The sequence below is a fragment of the Solanum dulcamara genome, chromosome 10 (assembly GCF_947179165.1).
Source record: "Solanum dulcamara chromosome 10, daSolDulc1.2, whole genome shotgun sequence".
NCBI classification, from domain to species: Eukaryota; Viridiplantae; Streptophyta; class Magnoliopsida; order Solanales; family Solanaceae; genus Solanum; species Solanum dulcamara.
The window spans coordinates 72,537,340-72,551,317 of NC_077246.1; the positions used below are offsets into that span (position 1 = coordinate 72,537,340).

Below are 13,978 nucleotides of genomic sequence, written 5' to 3' on the forward strand. Positions count from 1 at the left end.
AGGATAAATTAACATTTAAAACTCTGTGACTGTATGAAACTCCTCATTAATTATAAATCGAGAAATTCAAGTATTCATTTCAAATTTAGAAAAGCAATAATCTCCTACATCCATTTATAATTTGAATAAAAGAATACCATCTATAAAGATCTCCTATTTAGTTTTGCACGACAAAAATATCACTGAATTTTAAAATATAGTGAATTAATTTAAAATTTTCACCCAATTATACACGTTTATCATATACTTCTACACAAAAATCAAGATCACAATAATTGACAATATTGAGTTTTAATATGTCCAAAAAAAAGAATATTATCTTTTCATAATTAGAAATATTCAATTTTAAAATTTTCGTTTTACCTTAAATAAAATATATTATTATCATATAAATATCTACGATTTTTAAAGAATTATTCTTTTTAAAATGAAATAGTTAGGAAATTTGATATTTATTTTAGGAAGGAGATATTCAAATTTAATTTCAAGATTTCATTTTGCAATCCTACAAATTTGTTTTTAATTTTATATTTTATCTATAAAAAAGATTTCATTTTTCCATATAAGATCATATTGACACGCCATTCTATGCAGCTCTATAAATACACATCCCAAAATCTCCACTAAAAAATTGGTTGAAACTCAAAAAAAAAAAAATGAAAATCTTGTTTAGTGTAAAGCTTTGATCCCTTAAAAATTCGTTATTGATCGAAGCTATTTCTTCTGTTATTACTTTGTCTTTGGTTCAAAATAAGTTGAATTTGGTACTATTCATTTTTGGTTCTTGCTTGATCATTTTGGGAGAAATCTAATGGCAAAAATGGTTCAAGATTCCATTAAACCTCAAGGTAATTCTTTATTTTTTTTTTCCATTTTTGTTTCATGGGGTTTCATAAATTTCATAGTTGCTTAGTTTAGCTTTGTATAGTTGTATTGATGGTGTTTTTTTTTTTGGTTTGGGGGTAGGGGTACGGGAGGGGTAGGGGTAGGGATAAGGGAAGGAGATTACTAGGTGGAAAATTGAACTGTTGCTGATAAGGTGAAAGTTTAGATAGCCAATCAACTGAGCTAATGAGATTTCTATAATTGATTTTTATTTGTCTAGACATGCTTAATTTCGACATTTTACTGGTATTGGTGTAGTACTAAAACAATATGATAGTAAAGATAAGGTTTTTCTTAACTATGGTGTCGAGGTACCTGATACCTCCCACCAACACTAGGGAATAAATCAGCTAGTGTTTTAGCCTTTGCTGGGACTTGAGACCTCATGATTCTCAATTGACCACAAGGCCACACCTTGGGTGCCGTAAAGATCTGATTTTTAACGTCAAATGTTTTTTGTTTTGGTATTTACTTCATGGAGGTATCGATTAACTCTATCCGCCGAACTTTGGGCGTTTGGCATGTTTCATTGTGAAATTTGAAAAAAAATAGTTTTTGTTATCAAAGTGAAAAATGATATATGAAGATCGCCTAGTTGTGTTATGAATACATAGTGGAGTTGTTTTTTACTTTTTGTGAGTAATTTGAGTGAAAACATCTTTTTGTTCATTTTCAAATTCTTGAAAATTTTGGAATAGTTGAATTCCGGAATTTTATGGTCAAACGTGTTTGGAAGTTCAGCTCTGGAAAAAGTGAAAATTTCATGGCCAAACACTAAATCACCTTGTGTTTGATGGTTCTTAATTCACTTCATTAACTGTTAGGCCACACCTTGGGTATTGTAAAGATCTGATTTTTAACACCAAATTTTTTTAGTTTTGGGATTTGTCTCATATATGTATAACAAATTGTTTGAAATTCCAGATGTATGCATTGTGGGTGTTGCTCGAACGCCTATGGGTGGTTTCCTTGGTTCTCTCTCGTCTTTGTCTGCTACAGAGCTTGGTTCTATAGCAATCCGAGGTGAGAGTAATAGATAGCTAACTTTTCCTTTTGTTATCTGATGTCCATTTACTTCAGTTTGTTATGTTGACAACCTCCCGATATATATCTGTTACGACTGTAGCTGCTCTTAAGAGAGCAAATGTAGATCCATCCCTTGTTCAAGAGGTCTTCTTTGGAAATGTTCTCAGTGCAAACTTAGGTCAAGCCCCTGCTAGACAGGCTGCCTTAGGAGCTGGGATACCTAATTCAGTGATTTGCACAACCATTAACAAAGTGTGTTCTTCAGGACTTAAAGGTGGGGTCACTATCCATACTTGTCACATTTCCTAACAGTATTCCCCCCCCCCCCCCAAACTTTTTCCTGACATGTTTACGTTTGTCGCAGCAACAATGATCGCAGCACAGACTATACAATCAGGAACCAATGATATCGTTGTGACTGGTGGCATGGAAAGCATGTCTAATGTACCAAAATACTTAGCTCAAGCAAGGTCTGATTTTTCGTTCTAATGATTGTAATCTTGTATTTATCAGGATAATAATAAAACGAGAAACTGCCACTTCCCAAGAAACAAGAATAAAAAAGAAAAGAGAGAGGAAGCACAGGAAGTGTTGGTGTTTTTCTATCTTTCTTCCATCAATAATGTTCAAATCCTCAATCTATTGTGGCCGCAAAGCTGCCCTTACAAAACTATCTTCCTTACGTGAAATTGAGAACATCAAGCTTATTTTTTTGGTTCTCCAGGAAAATTTGCATGTTTTAAAGTTAGCAATGCCCCAAAGTGAAATAGGCAATTTAGGTGGAAAACACTATACCATTGCATACAATTTTTTTGCATTATATCTGTGTATTAGGCTGTTTCTTGATATTCTAGATTGGATCTTACAAGTGGCAACCCATAATCATCTGAAAGAACTTTGTTTCTCCGATTGTTGGAAGACAATGTCCTTTAAGGATTTTCTCTTTCTTCGTTTTCTTTGTCTGCTTTGAGGAAGCTCTATTTCGAGAACGACTACCACTTAGAGTTTGCTTAAATATAACTTCCGGTAAAAATCATTTTCCATAGTCATTTTTTATTTTACTTATTTTATTAGGAAGGGATCTCGTCTAGGGCATGATACTGTAGTGGATGGCATGCTAAAAGATGGACTCTGGGATGTCTATAATGATTTCGGCATGGGCGTCTGTGCAGAACTATGTGCTGAACAGTACAAAATTACAAGAGAAGAGCAGGTAATATCTGCTGCTACCTCAAGTTTTTAAGATTTCCCTCTTCGTCTATGAACCATGTTAAAAGATTGCAGTCAGTATTCCTCTCTCTTTCTGCCTGTTGACCTTGTCCATTTGTCCAATGTCCATGGGTTGGTGTTTTTGACTTGGAAATCACTTATGACCTGTCCCTTCGACTGTTTAATAAAGTTTCTCCACCCATTTGTGTAGGATCTTACTTTTTAGTATATTTCTTGTATGGGGAGTTTTTCCCAAATCAATAAATAAAAAAAATTTAACATAAAAAAAATTCTCCACCCGTCAAAAGGACAAGCAATATTGTATATTTCTTGTTATTAACTTTTTTCTTACGGTGGGTCTTGCTTCCTGTTTTCTTACTTCTCCTGCTGTGGGAAGTAGCTACATGTTTCAATGTAAGCTTAGAGCTGTTTTCTGGAAACAAGGCCTTGAAAATTCTGAAAATAAACTTAGTTTTCAACACGATTGTCTATTGAATTTTCTAGTGGTAATTTGTCTTCACATTTTTCTGTAGGATTTGTATGCTATTCAAAGCTTTGAGCGAGGAATTGATGCACAACGTAACGGTGCATTTGCTTGGGAAATAGTTCCGGTGAGATTCTGCATTCTCTCTTAGGTATAAAATGATGCTCTAGAAAGGTTGAGAGCTCACATTAAGATGTTGATGTTCATGCAGGTAGAAATTTCTGGTGGAAGAGGAAGACCATCTAGCATTGTCGATAAAGATGAAGGCTTAATAAAGGTGAATCAGATTGGTTAACAAACTGATATATTGTACTTGAGATTTATGTATTTGTTTTTTGGTTTCCATGTGAGATCATCTTTTGGTAGATCAAACTTTTTTATGCTCTTCTTTACCTTTTTTTATCTATCCTTTCCACTTGCTTTCACCCCAACGTGGGAATTTTGCCTGACTAGCTGTACGAAAATCCCTGAACAATCTGTTCCCTAATATTCTATCTTGTGCAGTAAAATAATGCTTCAATGTGTAATTTAGCTTTCTATCAATGTCATTGGTAAATGTTTTTTGTCCGTAATTTAATTCCAATCAGTTATACCCTCGGAGCAGACTTGGCAATTTTCATGTGTGCTCTTCTTTCCCCTCCACAGTGTCAAGCACGTATACTTGAATTCCCAGTCTCCTTCCACATGTTCTTGATGAAAATTTTGTCTGTCCACGCTTGGTTTCCAAGTTCTGAATGAAAATGATCCCTTGATCTGCCGAGTTGCTTATTTTTACCTATCAACACGCTGAACCTGTTTTCATTGTTGTTTTGGTAGTTTGATGCCTCCAAACTAAGAAAGCTTAGACCAAGTTTCAAGGAGAATGGTTCTGTAACTGCAGGCAATGCTTCCATTATAAGGTATTCTATGTCTGTCTCTCTTTCTCTGCCTTACCACACGTGCTGTGCCAAATTTCTTTTCATGCATTTATTTTAGCATCTTTGGAACATATGATTGTAAAGAGAACCTTCTCCTAGAGTTCCTTTAGTATTTTTCATGACACAGTTCTGTGTTTACCACTGCTTGATGTAGAAAGTAGGCTCATTTGCTTTATTTTGACCTTTTGTAAATCTAGTGATGGCGCTGCAGCATTAGTTCTGGTGAGTGGACAAAAGGCGCTTGAACTTGGATTGCAAGTTATTGGTAGGATCAGAGGATTTGCAGATGCAGCTCAGGTAGAAGAGAATTTTCTTTTGTTGTCTTGAGTTTTACAACTTGCCCCGACTTGTCTAACAAGATTTATTGGGCAGGCACCTGAATTATTTCCAACAGCTCCAGCTCTTGCTATACCAAAAGCAATTAAGAATTCTGGCCTCGAGTCATCTCAAATTGAATATTATGAAATAAATGAAGCGTTCTCCGTAAGAATCTGTACTATGCCTTCTGACTCTATTTTTTCTCGCTTGTCTGTAATTTATCATGTTTCCTTTGCAGGTTGTGGCTCTGGCCAACCAAAGACTGCTCAATCTTAATTCGGTAAGGCTCCGATGCTGTGCACTTTACTTTTGACGTTTCCCCATTGGATGCTTACATATTGAAATATTGTGGCAAATTTGTGTTGATTTAAAAAATAAATTGATATCTAATCAATTCATCCAATTCCAGTCCTATCTCTTTCTCAATCCCGGTGTAATTATGTTCTCTGGTCACAGGGAAAACTAAATGCACACGGTGGAGCTGTGTCATTGGGACATCCTTTAGGGTGCAGTGGAGCTAGGATTCTGGTTACTCTTTTAGGGGTATGTTGGCTACTTCTTCCTCTAGCTATTGATCTTAAGCAATTAGACTTGGCGTAACTGGTAAAGTTGTTTCCTGTTTGAACTGTGGAAACAACCTCTTGCAAAAATGCAGGGTAAGGCTGCATACAACGAACCCTTGTGGTCCGGTCCTTCCTCAGACCCCGCGCATAGAGGGAGCTTAGTGCCCCGGACTGCCCTTTTAGTTAGACTTTCATATTCTGCTAGTCATTGATTTGATATGATATGGCCATAATTTATACGTGGATATTGGTAGATTGTTTTTGCATTTTTTAACTTGTCTTATACAAGTGTAACTATGGTTCAGGTACTGAAGCAAAAAAATGGGAAGTTTGGTGTCGCTGGAGTCTGCAACGGGGGAGGAGGCGCATCTGCTCTCGTAGTAGAGCTCATGTAAGCCCTTTTTATTCCGTGAATTTCAAGAATTATTCGCTATTCATCCGCTTGAAATTTCTTGGACAACTTTGTTTTCTATATTTCTCGTCTTTTTGGCTACAAGTGGTTTTGCTTAACCACAAACATAAATCTGAAACTAGGCTAAGAAAAAATTGCTTCCTGGACTTCATAACGCTCAACTGAACATAACCGGAAGATTGTTAGACAAGCGTATTTGTATTTATTCGTTTTTAGGGAAAATGTACATGTTAGACCCTAATGGTCATGGCAGATTTCAGGAATCAAGTAATTTTTCTTTCCTTTCGTCTGTGGTGGAATAAAGAACTTAGAGGAGAAGTTTTTCCGTCAATTGAACGCTTCAACTTACAAAATGATCAGCTAGACACCTCTAAAATTTATGTGTCACGTCGGTGTCTGGTGTCCACAACACACATTGGGAACGAGTTGGAGCATTTAGTTGTTAGTTGAGACTAAGTTGAGATGTCTAGACATACACTCTCAAAGTTAGAGTGCTTACTTGTCAGCTGAGGCCAAGTTTGAGTGTCTATTTATGTATCATGCCTTCCTAAAAACATCAGTGAATTCAAAAGAGCTCGGGTTTAAGTTGCTCTGAACGTTCATAGTCTGAACTGCAATTGACTCAAGGCAATCGTGTTGTTTCTAACTACATTGTGTTTGCATATTGCAGGCCTGTACGGATGGTGGCGCGTTCCTCACTTTGATACTGGGAAAACTTCTTTGCATTATCCGCGCCAATAGAAACAAGACGGCTAAATCTTTTACTTTTAAGCAACGGTCTAAAGGTTCAGCTTGTATACACTGACAGTATAAACGTTTCATATAATATTAGTGTATTTCAACTTCTTATAGCCGGTTATCTGCTTTATTTTCTGAATTACCAGTCTAGGCTTATTATAGAAAGTTATTTGTCGTTGTCATTTGTTATATAGTGTCAGTGTACGGAAGTTAAATTCGTAATCTTATAATTCCATGAATTTAGCAAATACTTGTCTGATAAAAAAAAATACACCAAATCTCTTAATTTTCTTTTATTTTAAATAATTGTGAAATAAATATAAATGTAAGTCCCAAATAGGTTGAGTTTTTTTTTCTGTGTGTGGGGTGAGGAGTTTTAATATCACTTTAGATCCTTCAATTAATAGTAAATTCTGATTTTGATCCTCATCATATATGATGCAATGCATTTAACTTTCAATTAATAAAAATGTATTTTTTTTTATCCGCTTATGAAAGACATGTTATATTTGGATCGCTTTGAATTATATTACTGTCAAATATTGATTAATAGCACAAAGTTAATATAATAAATGGTCCATTAAGTGGTGGAATGATTTATAATTATGGTAAATTTATGAATATTCACATGTATAAGAATCAAAAATGCACATTTTAATTGATTAATGATTAATATATTTAGTTAAATATTACAATAACTAAAATTAGAATTTATAATAACTGAAAGGACGGTTTACGTTAAAGGTTGTGTTGGCTCATAGGTAATTTAGTTCTTATTTTTTGTGGGAAGTCTTATTGTTAAGGCAAAATCGATAAATATCACATGATTTTTTTATATAATTATTTTCTTTTGTTCAAATTATAATTGATTGTTTTAAAGTCTCTCATTTTTTTTAACATACATTTGGATGATGGGGAATAATCATCGTGTAATTACTAACATATTCATCCCGCTTATTTCGCAAAAACCTCTAAAAAAATTTGAAAAATGAATGTTTTATCACCGAAAGACCAGCAAATAAAAACAGAAAAAATGAAATCACAAACATTTTGGACCTCATGTGTTAGACAAATGTTAGAAAATATTCATATCTCATCTTAATATTCTTTCATTCTATTGATAGCCTTTGATCATTTTCTTTCAAATAGAAAAGGAAATTTTTAAAAAAAATTCTCTCTTGAGAATTGTTATACACAATACATGAAATGAGTTGATAGCCATAGAGGTTACAATTTCTTGAATCCTTGGCTTCTCTTTTATGAATAATAAGTGAGTTTTCTCTTTATATTTTCATATGTATTATTTGCGATATATGTTAATTAAGCATATACTATATATCTCGACTTGTTTGAGATTGAGACTTATGATCTTTCCACATTTAAGGAAAAGATCATAGATCTTTTATGCATGTAGTGACGGAGACACCCTTTTAGAAAAGGTGTTATTCGGTTTCACTTTATAATTTTATATGTTTGCGCGTCAATCATTGATTATTTTGTCAGATAGGCTATCTTTATCACACCCTTTTGACGTGCACTCATAGATGATTTGTGCATCTGGCTGCCCTTTTCTCATAAATATAATTTGGATATATAATTATAAACAATATATCAACACCATTTTAAAGTTATAAAAAGTAAATATTGATTCAAGATGGAAAGTAAGGTCTTAAAAATCAAAAAATTCCTAGATTCAAACTCATTTACATGCGTGCTACATGCATATTTCTTGTCCTTCGATTTTTGTTACTATCTGTTGTTCCTTGTACCTCGATCATCGTATCATTTTGTTATAGTTTTTCTTATTTTACTGTCTGCTGTTTTGTTATTATCTGTTGTTTCTTGTAATTCTGTTACTTCTTTTCGAGATTGCTTTGGACTGTTTTTCCTTGAGCCAAGGGTCTCTTGGAGACAACCTCTCTACCTTTAACGTAGGGGCAAGGGCAGTTCAATGCCTTTAAATATGAGGCATCTGCCTTAGGCCCCAAATTTTAGGGACCCATTTTTTAGTAATAATAAAATTATTATAAGTCTCTTTTTAAGAAAAATTGTATTGTGTCTTTTAATTTAATTGTCTTTTTTTTTCTTTTAGTTAGTCTCGAAACATTAAGGATTGTCAGTTTTTAAATTTAACTTTCCACCTGACATGTTTAAGACCACAAGATTAAAAGACATCTTGGTATATATATCTTTAGTTTAAGATCATAAGATTTGAAAATTTTCTTTACTCTTTAAATTACGTGTCAAGTTAAAATCAGACAAAATAATAAAATGGATGGAATACTATTTATAGAAAAAATAAACATTTTCATTAAAAAAAGGAATAACTTTGCATCTCAAAAAAAACTAAAAGTTATGGCCTCAGATTTATTTTAGCTTTAGGCCACTGACTAGATTGAGTCGTCCTTGCGCAGGAGGTAAAGGTCTGCACCCAGAACTCACTTTATAGGATTATATTGTGTATGTTGCTCCCTCAAAATAATAGAATCTCATAGTCTTAAAATATATATTATTTTATGCAGGATATATCACGAGAAGAAGTTATAATAGAGATCATATTATAGAACCACAAAAAAAAAGATGTTTGGATTCAATATAAGAACAGGGAGGCAAAATGCCTCAGGTTCACCAAGTTCAATAACAGGATCTCCATCATCTGTTGGTTCACCAAAAACGGCAGGAAGTACAGGTTCACCAAAGGTAGAAGTTGGTGAAATTGACACAAGAGCACCTTTTCAATCTGTCAGAGCTGCTGTTAGTTTGTTTGGTGATGCTGGTTCTTCACCTAAGGCTAAACCAATCATTAAAAGATCAAAAACCATTGAAGAGGTATGGTATGCTTGTGTTTTTTAAAATAAAAATGTTATGTTCATACAGAGGTGGATCCAGAATTTTTATTTTTTGAGTTTGCATTCTGAATTCAACTGTACGTTTTTAAAACACATATTTAAGTGTTTGAGTTAAAGCTATTGAATTTAGATGAACCTATAAAATATAACTTACCACTCCACATCCGCGTTCATGTGTTGAAATATGGGGATTTGAAGAAAGATATTTAGATGCCACATTTGAAATTTAAATCTATGACTTGAAGCTATTTTTAAACACCCTTTACCACTATACTAAAATATATTCTTATATCAAAGAGATTCAACAGTTTATACATGACAAAAAAAACACTTATTTTTACAATATGTCTTTATAAAGGGGCTTCAATTGAACCCAAAACCTAGCTCCGCCCCTAGTGCATAGGTAGATATTAGAAAAGAACATTTGAATATCAACAAATATGTAGCAAGCTTAATGATAAAGAACCTAAAGGTTTCACCCATTAAGTTTAAATTTTGAATCCAATGTTAGGAGTAGTACATTTCAATGTTTTCTTTTTTGCATGTGTATACATGGTGGTTTATGCCAAAAGCAATAGGTTCAATCTATGTTGTCTGAACTTTTTAAAAATGTTGACGCATCCTTGTCAGATCCTTAAAAAATGCACTACTTTTGGAGGATCCGACACGCACCAGACGACATTTTTAAAAAATTCGAGCAGCATAGGGTTCAATTGACATATACTAACAACCTTTTTTTTCTCCTTCTCAGAGGGTGTTAGAGAAGGAAAGTAGGCTTCATTTGGCCTTAAGAGAACTAGACAGCTTCAAAGAACAGATAAGAAGTACAGAGACAACAAAAACTCATGCTCTTCGTGATCTCGAAAAGGCTAAAAGAACACTCCAAGAACTCACAGGAAAGCTCGAGACACTATGCGAGACAAAGCAAGCAGCCATTGAGGCAACAGAAACAGCAAAGGCTCGAGCCATCGAGCTCGAAGAACAGAAATCAAATAAGCCTCCAGTAGGCACTGATGCTTGGAAACAGAATGTTGAAGCTGAAAGAGAACAATATCGAACATCATCAGGTGAACTAAATTCAGCGAAACAAGAGCTTACAAACCTCCGTCAGGACTTTGATGCAGCCCTGACGGCTAAATTGGCTGCATTTCAAGAAGCTGCAGACGCACAGCACAACGCGGCCATCAATAGAGAGAGGCTAGGTAAGCTCTCGAAAGAAGTCACAACTTTACGCGAAATGTTAGGACAAGTAAAAGGTGCATCTCTCCAAGCACAAGAAGAGCACGAAAAGCTCATTGAAGATAAAGAAGTCCACTTACATTCACTCAAAACAGCTAAAGAAGAAGCAGAAGAGAAAATCAGGGCCCTCAAAGAGGACCCTGACTCTCAACTAGTAACTGAAAACCTCGTTGAGAAACTCGAGGTAACCAATGAGGCAATCCACGTGTTACAAGAACAACTCAATAAAGTCCGAACCCTTGATTTGGATGCGTATAACAAAGTAAATGAAGAGCTCAATGCTACAAAGAACGCGTTGAAAGAGATACTCGCGGAGGAAAGTTCCCTCCGTGGCATAGTTGAATCCCTTAAACAAGAAGCAGAACGAGTTAAAGGCGAACTCAATGAGCTCTACAAGAAAGCAGAGGAAACAGAGTCCCTTGTTGAAAAATTAAAATTAGAGCTGGAAAACAGCAAGAAAGATCTTGAAACAAGCATTTCAGCTAAAACACAAGCTGAAGGAGATTCAAACAGTTTACCATCAAGAATCCAACAGTTAACATCCGAGGCGAATCAATTCACAAAAGAAGCAAACGAGATGAAGAAAAACACTGAATTACTCAAACAAGACGCGAAAACAGCACAAGAAACAACTAAAGAAACAGAAGAAAAGCTAAAAATCGCGCTAAAAGAGGCTGAAGAGGCAAAAGCTGCAGAGAAAGTCGCGGATGATAAGATACACAATCAATCAAGAACAACAACAACAATAACACATGATACTACTGATGAAGAAAAACGTTCATCATCAGAATCGTCTAATGGGAAGATAAGACTGTCATTGGAGGTATTCGAGGCGTTGAAACGAAAAGTAGAGGGAATCAAGAATGATGCTGACATAAAAGTTGCAACAGTCATGGCACAAGTTGAGACAATCAATGCCAATGAAAAACAAGCAAACGAAAAACTCGAAAGGTTATTGAAAGAGAAAGAAGATATCAAAAATGCCACACAAGAAGCATTGAAAACTAAAGAAATGGCAGAAGCAGCAAAATTGGTTGTTGAAGGAGAATTGCAGAAATGGAGACAAAAGGAACAACAAGAGGAAGAAATTGGAGAATCATCTAATGGAAATGTTGAAGAGACATAGAACAAAATTTGTATAAAAAAATAAAATAAGAACTATAGTATAATTTTTATTTAATTTGGTGTAATGTTTGTGTATGTATGACTTTTTTTTGTCATTTTTATTATTAAAGGCATTCAAATGTGCAGAAAATGTATGAATGTCTTTAATTAGAAAGAAAAAAAAAACTTTGTTCCTCTTGGTTTCATGTTTGTATGGTGTTTTTTAGCTAATTTAAGGTTAAGGTTCTCCATTAGATGCTAAAATTATACTAACTTCGCTGCAGAAAGACAAGGTGAGGTTACATACATATAGACCTTTGTGGTTCAGATTTTTTTTGGACTTCAAACATTGGAAGAGCTTTAGTGGATCAATGTCGGCTCTTCGCCACCTGGGGCTGTAGTATGTTCCAAGGGTTGGGCTGTTCGCCCATTAAAGCGGTTTTCTTCTTTCTTATAAATTAATAACCATTGCTTCTTTGTAGAAATGCAGAATAAGATTGTGTACAAATAGATTTTTTGTGATAGCTTTTTCGATTATAGAGCTGAAAAGTGGTTAGCCAACGCTATTACTATAGATATGTATACTAGTCACTATGCCTCAATTGATGAAATGGGTAAGTAACTCGCACTCAAAAGGTATGGCCTAGTGATCAATGAAATCCTGACTACGAATATTGGAGATCACGGGATAAAAAACATAAGTGAAATCCTCAATTGAGATGCTCATATCATGATGGTGTTTTGAATTTAAGTACAACTATTCATCGAACTTATTGTCAATATGTCTTTTTGATCAGTTCCCTTTTTAATATTTTAGTCAAATGTTATTTATATAACATATTAGCACTGCGGTTCTCATTCAAGTTTCAACTAATAAATCACACTTAATAATAAAATATAGTCATGTTCGAATTTCGAAAGTCAACAAAGTTTTTGTTTGATCACGATCATTGACGAAGTCATGATTTTAACTAAGGGGTTCAAAATCTGAAGAAGTAAACACACGAACTAATCGAAGGAGTTCAACATCTACTAAATATACATAAAAAATTATTTTAACTATATGTAAATGGTATAATTTTTTGCCAAAGGGGGTTCGAATGACCCCCTAATCATAAGGTGGTTCCGCCACTGATCGCAATAGTACTTTTTACATAGTGAACAAAATTCTATATTTGCATTCACAATCAAAGTGTAAAGATTTGACTCTCGATATTCGAACTAAAACACACAAATTAGTAGGGAGAAAATATAATACCTAAGCAAAATGCATTGACTTTTGGACAATTTCATTGGTTGAAAGCACCAAGATGCTAGTACGTATATTCGCATATTCTTGTACAAGTCTCTATTAGAAAATAACATCCCAACATTTTTTTAAAAAAATAATAATAAATTACTCATAACATCATTCATAATTCATTTGATTTATTAAAATGAAATGAATAAATGTTGTCTTTTCATTCTATCAAATATGCATATTTTTTTATGCGTACCAAACCCGGGGGTGGGTTTGGAGGACCCACGTTTTGCTAGGTGAGTTCAATTGAATCTACTTTGTTGGAAAACAGCATGCTATATATTAGAGGGATCTAGTTACTACACTTTTATCATAATTTAATACTCCATTTGTCTCTTTTTAAGTGTAAAATGAGAATATTGAAATTAGGACTTTCTTAATATAAAAATGTGACGTTGCTTTTAAAACAAATTAAAAAAAGAAGTGAGAAAAAAAGAGGGAGCACCAAAAAAGTACATTTTACATGATAAGTAGTGACATCACATTGAGCGGATGGAGGCAGGATTTTTATCGAGGAATTAAAAGAGTAACAAAAGTGAACACGCAAAAGAAGTGAAGAAAATTAAACATCTAATATTAATACATAAAAAAATATTAAAAATTATATACACGATATAATTTTCTGATAAAAGTGGCTCAGATAAACCTCATTCCATCCCTTAGCTTTACCCATGATCACATAAGAGCCAGCTATGAATATTTTCCACAGCGGATGTACATTATAATCTGTAAGTTCAGTCGAACTCAGTAATTTCATATCAGATTCTATATATATTCACAAATATGCATAAATATTAATGACATATCGAGCCCATAAAATTCAATTCTTGAATCCACCTCTAATTTATAATTCCAAAAGAAGAGTTGTTTTATAGTTGCTAGATTACATCATTAGTTTTATCTTCTATATAAAAATGTCTCACTTGGTAACAAC

At 34.0% G+C, this 13,978-nt stretch overlaps 2 protein-coding genes across 2 annotated transcripts; both read left to right on the plus strand.

Moving 5' to 3' along the window:
* Positions 1–616: 616 nt before the first annotated feature.
* Positions 617–6,663, plus strand: LOC129871302 (acetyl-CoA acetyltransferase, cytosolic 1). Its single transcript, XM_055946204.1, has 14 exons — positions 617–848; positions 1,810–1,908; positions 2,012–2,185; positions 2,276–2,381; positions 2,986–3,124; positions 3,654–3,731; positions 3,816–3,881; positions 4,421–4,503; positions 4,719–4,818; positions 4,894–5,004; positions 5,078–5,119; positions 5,296–5,382; positions 5,708–5,793; positions 6,485–6,663. The coding sequence occupies exons 1-14, from the start codon at positions 812–814 to the stop codon at positions 6,516–6,518; spliced, it is 1,242 nt and encodes a 413-aa protein (XP_055802179.1). The 5' UTR covers positions 617–811; the 3' UTR covers positions 6,519–6,663.
* Positions 6,664–7,463: 800 nt separating this feature from the next.
* On the plus strand, positions 7,464–11,766 carry LOC129869965 (WEB family protein At1g12150-like). Its single transcript, XM_055944518.1, has 3 exons — positions 7,464–7,481; positions 9,103–9,381; positions 10,153–11,766. The coding sequence occupies exons 1-3, from the start codon at positions 7,464–7,466 to the stop codon at positions 11,764–11,766; spliced, it is 1,911 nt and encodes a 636-aa protein (XP_055800493.1).
* The last annotated feature ends 2,212 nt before the right edge of the window (positions 11,767–13,978 follow it).